The 8378-nt window shown below is 55.3% G+C and overlaps 1 protein-coding gene across 1 annotated transcript; it reads right to left on the bottom strand.

Annotated features, from left to right (window-relative positions):
- Positions 1 to 346: 346 nt before the first annotated feature.
- On the bottom strand, positions 347 to 6540 carry MEX3C (mex-3 RNA binding family member C). Its single transcript, XM_084225560.1, has 2 exons — positions 6102 to 6540; positions 347 to 3218 (listed from the first exon to the last, which is right to left on the bottom strand). The coding sequence occupies exons 1-2, from the start codon at positions 6469 to 6471 to the stop codon at positions 2005 to 2007; spliced, it is 1584 nt and encodes a 527-aa protein (XP_084081686.1). The 5' UTR covers positions 6472 to 6540; the 3' UTR covers positions 347 to 2004.
- Between the last annotated feature and the right edge of the window lie 1838 nt (positions 6541 to 8378).

Below are 8378 nucleotides of genomic sequence, written 5' to 3'. Positions count from 1 at the left end.
CGGACACTGCCTGTGCTCGGACACTGCCTGTGCTCGGACACTGCCCTGCTCGGACACTGCCTGTGCTCGGACACTGCCTGTGCTCGGACACTGCCTGTGCTCGGACACTGCCCTGCTCGGACACTGCCCTGCTCGGACACTGCCTGTGCTCGGACACTGCCTGTGCTCGGACACTGCCCTGCTCGGACACTGCCTGTGCTCGGACACTGCCTGTGCTCGGACACTGCCTGTGCTCGGACACTGCCTGTGCTCGGACACTGCCTGCGCTCGGACACTGCCTGTGCTCGGACACTGCTCGGACACTGCCTGTGCTCGGACACTGCCTGTGCTCGGACACTGCCCTGCTCGGACACGGCCCTGCCCGGACACTGTGCCCGTTCGGACACGGCCCTGCCCGGACACTGTTCCCGCTCGGACACGGCCCTGCCCGGACACCGTTCCTGTTCGGACACTGCCCTGCTCGGACTCAGCCCTGCCCGGACACCGTTCCTGTTCGGACACTGCCCTGCCCGGACACCGTTCCCGTTCAGACACGGCCCTGCCCGGACACTGTTCCCATTCGGACACGGCCCTGCTCGGACACGGCCCTGCCCGGACACCGTTCCCGCTCGGACACGGCCCTGCCCGGACACTGTTCCCGTTCGGACACGGCCCTGCCCGGACACGGTTCCCGCTCGGACACGGCCCTGCCCACGGAGCCCCGGAGCGCTGCAGGACGGGCCGTGTCCTCAGGGCCCTCCCCGACTCGGAATCACAAAATAAAAACCGTTATCTGTAAACCTGTAATACGAAATGTAACTCTTCAAGTGGAAATAAAAAATAAAGTTTTCTGCGTATTTACTCGTTCAACCTAGAGTAATTTCATTTTGTCTTTTTTTGTTTTTTTCTGTTATACTGAGAAAAAAGGTTTGCCTTGGGAAAATAATGCTTCCAAAACAAATATAGAAAAAATCCACCAGAACTCCACTTTGTATATTTTTTTTTCCTTTCTTTCTTCCTTTTTTTTTTTGTTGTGGTTTTTCATATTGTTCTGTTTGCTTGTTTTTGTTGCTTTAACTTATGCCAGCACAGATTTGGGAACATACTGAGGATGGAAGAGCTGGAAACATCCACAGGTTGAAATGCAGGAAGAGTATTCAAGAGATTCTCTTTTCCTTTTTCTTTTTCAAACTCGTGATTGGAAAGCCGTTTTGAAATGAAGCAAACTGATTGCAGGGCCATGGTCGCTGAGAAATTAATAACACCAGGGCGCACAGGCAACCCCCCGATTTTCCTTCCCCTTACTAAAAATAAAACATAAATCTAGAGTATGTGCAAGACGAGGACTGGACACAACGATGCTTCACATTTTGATCTGCAGACACGCTGGGAGGTGATTTCAGAACAGCTCGATTGGACAAACGGAATGTCAGCACCCTCAGCCGGGGGATGACGGACCTTGGATGCACTCCTGGGACAGGCTCCTGGGACAGGATTCTCAGACAGGTTCCTTGCCCAGCGCAGCCTGGCCGCTCCCTTGGCAATCCCAAACCCCGAGGGCCCTGTCCGTGGCTCGTCCCTGTCCCGGCCGTCCTGGTCACTCCAACGGTGCCCCCACCGACAGAGAAGGTGTTTGCAGTGCTGGAGGATGAGGCGTGAGTGGTTGTAGAGAGTGGAAGAGAGGGAGTTTCCCCAAACCTGTTGAGAGCACTGGCAGTGTAGAGAAGGCAGCATTGGAAGGGTGGGTAGCTGACGGTGCCACAGCCCTGCAGGGTGGGTGATGCCTCCGTGGGGCAGCGAGGCGTGGGCTGCCAGCACAGAGGCCCTTCACACGTTTGTGTTTCCAGCTGTGTGTAATGGATGAGACCCCGCCTCACGTGCCACAGCATGCCCGATCCCTCTGTGCTGAGCCCCGCTGCCCGCACGGAGCCACAGAGCCCGCCCGGTGCCGGTGTCCCGCAGGAGCCCAGCCACGGGCACGGGCAGGGCCCTGGCGTGGCGGCCAGGAGCAGCGGCGGCGCCGGCTCAGGAGTGGATCTGGATGGCCTGGGTGACGGCGGTCTGGCACACGGGGCAGGCGGGCGCGTCCCTGGCGCAGATCCGGCCGGCGCACTGCAGGCAGAAGAGGTTGTGGCCGCAGGGCACGAGGGCGGCGGTGGCCTCGCTCTCGAAGCAGATGACGCAGTCGTGCCTGCGCCGGCACTCGGGGGGCGAGCTGGACGTGGAGCCGCCGTTGGACGAGGAGTAGCTGTTGGTACCGTTGGAGAAGGCGGGGATGCAGATGGGCAGCCCGGGCCGGGGGCCGGAGCCCGGCGGGTCGCCGCGGGCCCGCCTGGCCAGCGGGAGCTCCAGGCCCTCGGGGAAGGTGGGCGACAGGCGGGGCGTGGGGGGCCGGCTGCCGCGGTGCGGGGCCTTGGTGCCGACCATGGCCTCACCGCCCGGGCCGGGCAGGGCGGCCCCGGGCTCGAAGGGCGCCCATATGGTCGGGGAGGGCGCGGTCAGGGGCTCGTAGGCGGGGGAGTCCAGCGCCAGCTCCTCGGTGCCCACGGCCGGCAGCGCCTCCCCAATCCAGAAGCCGCCGGCGCCGAAGGGGCTGGTGGGGCTGAAGTCGGCCAGCCGGCTGCCGCCAAAGTAGGAGTCGGTGGAGCCGCTGCCCAGGGAGCTGGAGCTGTCGTTGCGATAGCTGGAGACCATCCTGGCGCGGGCGCGGGGCGCGGGGCGGGCGCCCGGCCAGGCAGGGCCGCCCTCGAAGCCGACGTCGGTGCCGTTGGCGCGGAAGTCGCTGTCGTCGCCGAGCTCCAGGAAGGCGCCGGTGCGCAGGGCGATGTGCGTCTCGATCTCCTCGCGCGCGCGGTCCACGTTCTCGGGCATGCCCGTCACCTCGAACACGGGCTCCTTGTCGCGGCTGGGCGTCACGATGTAGGTGTGCGTCTGCTGCTGGATGCGCTTGATGGTGGCGCCCTTGGGGCCCACCACCAGCCCCACCACGCGGTACGGCACCCGCACCTGCACCGTGGTCTGCCCCGGCAGCGCGGGCGCGCAGCACGGCCCGCCCAGCCCCGCGCCCTTGCCGCGCGACGCCCGGATCAGCGAGAAGTGCTCGGCCGCCGACAGGATCTCGCGCTTGGCCGTGGCCACGTCCTCCCTGCGCCCCGTCACCACGAACACCGGCTCCTCGCCGCGCACCGGCGTCTTGATGTATGTGTTGGTCTTGGCCCGCAGCGCCTTGATCTTGCAGCCTGTGCGGGAGACACGGCGGGTCGGCGGACGGCCCACGGGACAGAGCGCCGCCCGCCCCGCCCCAGAGAACGTGGGGGCTTCCCCATGGGGAGCCAGAGGCCGCTGCCCCCATCCCCGCCGGGGACAGCTCGAGGACAGCTGGCAGCTGTAGCTCAGCAGGGCTCCCAGTGCCACCGCTCGGGGGGCCACCGCCATGGGGCCGTCCCTGCCTGCCAGCCGTGCTCCCGAGTGTCCCACAGAGATCCCCGAATTCCCACTGCCCCTGACTGGGTGTCCCTCAGCTGTCTGCACGGCGCTGCAGGAGCCTCACACACACACAGCTCTGCACCCTTGGCCACCTGAGTGCAAACAACACTTCCAGCTGGGAGCAGGGCCTGCACCACAGCCCCGTGCCCCAGATAAAGTCACCACGGGTCACCGAGAACTCCCCGTCTGCCTCCTGCCATGGGTGTTATCCAAACTCTGCTTTTCCTCTGCGGGATGAGGGGCCCTCCTCGAGCTGCCCCAGGAGCCCGAGCAGACCACACACACACACACAGACAGACACACACACAGACACAGTGACACATCCCGGTCACCGCAGGTTCCCCATCACTTCCCCCGTTCCAGCAGGAGCTCCGCAGTCGGTGCCCAGCGGAACGCCCCCGCCTGCCCTGCCAGGGCCGCACCGCCCCATTCCCAAGCCGCTCCCTCCCTGCCCAGCTCCCGGGGCCCGCACCGCGCCCAGGGCCGCAGCTGGCCCCGGCGGCCCCGGCCCCGGACGGCCCCGCCGTCTGCCGGCGGCGCGCTCCCACCCGTCTGTCTGTCTGTCCTGCCCTTTCAAACCGGCGAAGGGCGAGAAGAAGCCGGGGGCAGTTTGTTTAGTTTGTTTTCACAAACTGCACTCACTGCTCCACACCCCGCTCCTGTGCTGGCCCAGACAAACACGGCCTCTCGGAGCCTGTCATCTCCTCAGAACAGAGAGAGCTTTTAGGGTTTAATTTTGTTGTTGTTGTTGTTGTTTAGTATCAATTTTTGGACTGGGGAATGCTGTGCCTCTTAAATAAACAGATTATTCCACATTTCTCCAGGAAATCTTTTCCCCAACCACCTGAATCTGCTTATCTAGAGGGAGTTCCTTCCAAAATCTGCCTGAAAACAGGACAAATGTTTTTTTGCCCTCTGATAAATATTTTTTCTGCCCTAAACCAAACTTTTCTGCCTTGAAACCTGGCATTTCTGCCCCTATACCTAACCTCTCTACTCTTAAACATAAAGGCCAAGTTTAGGGGCAGACAGGCCGGGTTTAGTGACAGACAGGCCGGGTTTAGGGACAGACAGGCCGGGTTTAGTGACAGACAGGCCGGGTTTAGTGACAGACAGGCCGGGTTTAGGGGCAGACAGGCCGGGTTTAGTGACAGACAGGCCGGGTTTAGTGGCAGACAGGCCGGGTTTAGGGACAGACAGGCCGGGTTTAGGGACAGACAGACCGGGTTTAGGGACAGACAGGCCGGGTTTAGGGGTTAATTAATTGGAGGCTCTTGTAGGGGGGACAGGAGGGTCCCCAAAATGGCGGGAAGAGGATGATGAGGGTCAGGACCCTCAGGAGGTGAAGATGAAGGTCCCATTCCAGTTGTGAGGGGACAGGAGGGTCCCCAAAATGGCGGGAAGGGGTGAAGCCCTCAGGGGATGAAGATGAGGGGACAGAGAAGGAGCTGAAGATGAAGGTCCCACCATGAGGTGTGAGGGGACAGGAGGGTCCCCAAAATGGCGGGAAGGGGTGAAGAGGGTCAGAACTCTCAGGGAGGTGTGGACAGGAGGATCCCCAAAGTTTGTGGCAGGAGGAAGAGGAAGAGGAGGATCCCTCCATGGGAGGTGACACAGGAAGGTCCCACCCCAACTGTGAGGGTCCCCAAAATGGCGGGAAGAGGATGATGAGGGTCAGGATCTTCAGGAGGTGAAGATGAAGGTCCCATTCCAGTTGTGAGGGGACAGGAGGGTCCCCAAAATGGCGGGAAGGGAATGAAGAGGGTCAGAACTCTCAGGGGAGGGTCCCCAAAGTTTGTGGCAGGAGGAAGAGGAAGAGGAGGGTCCCTCCATGGGAGGTGACACAGGAAGGTCCCACCCCAACTGTGAGGGTCCCCAAAATGACAGGAAGAGGATGATGAGGGTCAGGATCTTCAGGAGGTGAAGATGAAGGTCCCACCCTGGGGTGTGAGGGGACAGGAGGGTCCCCAAAATGGCGGGAAGGGGTGAAGCCCTCAGGGGATGAAGATGAGGGGACAGAGAAGGAGCTGAAGGTCCCACCCTGGGTTGTGAGGGGACAGGAGGGTCCCCAAAATGGCGGGAAGAGGATGATGGGGCTCAGGACACTCAGGGGGGTGTGGACAGGAGGGGTCCCCAAAGTTTGTGGCAGGAGGAAGAGGAAGAGGAGGGTCCCTCCATGGGAGGTGACACAGGAAGGTCCCACCCCAACTGTGAGGGTCCCCAAAATGGCAGCAAGAGGATGATGAGGGTCAGGACACTCAGGGGATGAAGATGAGGATCCCACCCCACCTGTGAGGGGACAGGAGGGTCCCCAAAATGGCGGGAAGGGGTGAAGCCCTCAGGGGATGAAGATGAGGGGACAGAGAAGGAGCTGAAGATGAAGGTCCCACCATGAGGTGTGAGGGGACAGGAGGGTCCCCAAAATGGCGGGAAGGGGTGAAGGGGGTCAGGAATCTCAGGGAGGTGTGGACAGGAGGATCCCCAAAGTTTGTGGCAGGAGGAAGAGGAAGAGGAGGATCCCTCCATGGGAGGTGACACAGGAAGGTCCCACCCCAACTGTGAGGGTCCCCAAAATGGCGGGAAGAGCTGAAACATCTCAATCCCCTCAGCGCCGCCATTGTCGCCCCCTCACTCACCCTGTCGCCCAACGATCTCGGCCACATGCTCGGAGCTTGGCACCGCCACACACTCGGTGGTGTTGACGCTCTTCCTCCTCTGTTCTCCTCCTCCTCCTCCTCCTCCAGCTCCCATCTCACCGTAGGCCTGCGACAGCATGGCCGCCATCATTCCCCGACCACCTCCCGTAACATCCAAACCGCGCGGTAACAACAACAACGCCGCTTCATCTTCCTCATCTTCCCTCAACTCCGTTTCGCCGCCATCATCATCATCCTCCTCCTCTTCCTCCGTGGCGTTTTGAGGGAAACCGAGTCCTTGAAGGCGCTGCTGGAGGAGCAGCAACGCCGGCTCGGAGGTTTCGTTGTTTTCGGCGGCTCCGCTCGGCATGGCGGTCACGGTTACGAGAGCGGAGCCGCCATTGTCGGAGTTTGGGGGGGGCTCAGCGCGGCGCGGCCATGGCGGCGGAAGCGGAGAAAGGGAGGAAGGAGAAACGTGATTGGTCGAGGAGAGAAAAGGGGCGGGGTTTAATAATGATTGACGTGTCGCGCCCTGCTCTTTAAACAACCTGATTGCTTCGTTGAGCTGTCAATCATTCCTAATTCACGCCTACCGCACGCCGCGTTCTGATTGGTTGCGTCAACAAATGGGCGTGGCTTCAGAGTGATTGACAGGTGAGGCGTGAGGGGAAAGGATTTTTTTTTAAATTTTAATCCAATTTTTATCATTTTAATCCGAATTTTTTTAAATTTTTCATCGCGATTCTCTAAATTTCCAATCCTCATCCTGATCGCTGTTAGAATCTTAAAATATCAGGGTCGGAATCCGGCGAAAAATTCCCAAAAGTTGGGTTAGAATTGCTCAAAAAAGCCCCAAAAAATTAAGATTTTGATTAAAAAAAAACAAAATTAAGATTTCGATTAAAAGAAACGAAATTAGGGTTGGAAAACTTAAAAAATGAGGATTAGATCATTAAAATTTGGGTTATAATCCCAAAAAAGGGCACAAAATCCTAAAATTCTTTAAAAAAGGGCCCAAAATAGCCTAAAAAATCCCCCCCAAAATGCCCCAAAATTCCCTAAAAATGCCGAAAAAAACCCAAATAAATTTCCTAAAAATGCCCCCAAAAAACCCCAAAAAAGGAATTAAAAAAGGCCCCAAAAAACCCCAAAAAGGAACAAAAAAAAAGGCCCAAAAATGGTCCTAAAAGGTGCAAAAAATGACTCAAAAAATGGCACAAAAATATCCAAAAATGCCCCCCAAGAAAGCTCAAAAATTCAACAAAAATCTTGAAAAAATGCAAAAAAAATCCTAAAAAATCCCAACAAAAAATTCTCAAAAAAATCTGCCCAAATCCTCCAAAATTTCACCAAATTTTCCCCCAAAAATGTTTGAAAAATGCAAAAAAAATCCTCAAAAAATCCCCGAAAATTCCTCTAAAAATCCCTCAAAATTCCAAGAAAAAATCCACAAAAAATTCCTCAAACATCCTGAAAAAATTCACAAAAAATCCCCCAAAATTTCCAAAAAATTCTCCAAATATTCCCCTTAAAATTCCCTAAAAATTGCCCAAAATTCTCAAAAAAAATTCCCCCAAAACTAAAAAAAAAATCCCGAAAAAATTCTTAAATATTCCCCTTAAAATTCCCTAAAAAATCCAAAAAAAATCCCCCAAAATTCCCCCATAAATCCTGCAAAAATTCTTAACAAATTCTCAAAAAATTCCCCCAAAATTCTCAAAAAAATCTCAAAAATTTCCCAAAAAATTCCCAAAAGATTCTCAAAAAATTCCAAAAAAATTCTCAAAAAATCCCCCAAAATTCTCAAAAAAATCAAATAAATTCTCAATAAATTCCCCCAAAAAATCCCAAAAAGTTCCAAAAAATTCCCAAGAAATTCTCAAAAAATTCTTAATAAAGTCTCAATAATTTCCCCAAAAAATCCCCCAAAATTCTCAAAAAATTCCCAAAAAATTCCCAAAAAATTCCCCAAAAAATCCCCCAAAATTCTCAAAAAATTAAAAAAAATTCTAAAAAAATTCTCAAAAATTCCCAAAAAATTCTCAAAAAAATCCCAAACAATCCCTGAAAAATTCCCAAAAAATTTCCCAAAATTCTCAAAAAATTCCCAAAAAATTTCCCAAAATTTCCCCAAAAACTTCCCCAAAAATTCCCCCCAAAATTCTCAAAAAATTCTCAAAAAATTCTACAAAAAATTCCAAAAAAAATTCTTAAAAAATTCCAAAAAAATTCTCAAAAAATATCCCAAAAAATCCCTGAAAAATGAAAAAATTCCTC

The sequence above is a fragment of the Fringilla coelebs genome (assembly GCF_963513975.1).
Source record: "Fringilla coelebs genome assembly, chromosome: Z".
NCBI classification, from domain to species: Eukaryota; Metazoa; Chordata; class Aves; order Passeriformes; family Fringillidae; genus Fringilla; species Fringilla coelebs.
Note: the sequence above shows the minus strand (reverse complement) of the source record. Positions and strands in the feature narration are given on the sequence as shown.

What these genes read in the sequence shown, in the direction of transcription:
- MEX3C (XM_084225560.1), bottom strand. Translation starts at nt 6,471, where the DNA reads ATGCCGAGCGGAGCCGCCGAAAACAACGAAACCTCCGAGCCGGCGTTG. An exon ending in CGAGATCGTTGGGCGACAGG is followed by an intron (nt 3,219 to 6,101) that starts GTGAGTGAGGGG and finishes TCTCCCGCACAG; the next exon opens with GCTGCAAGATCAAGGCGCTG.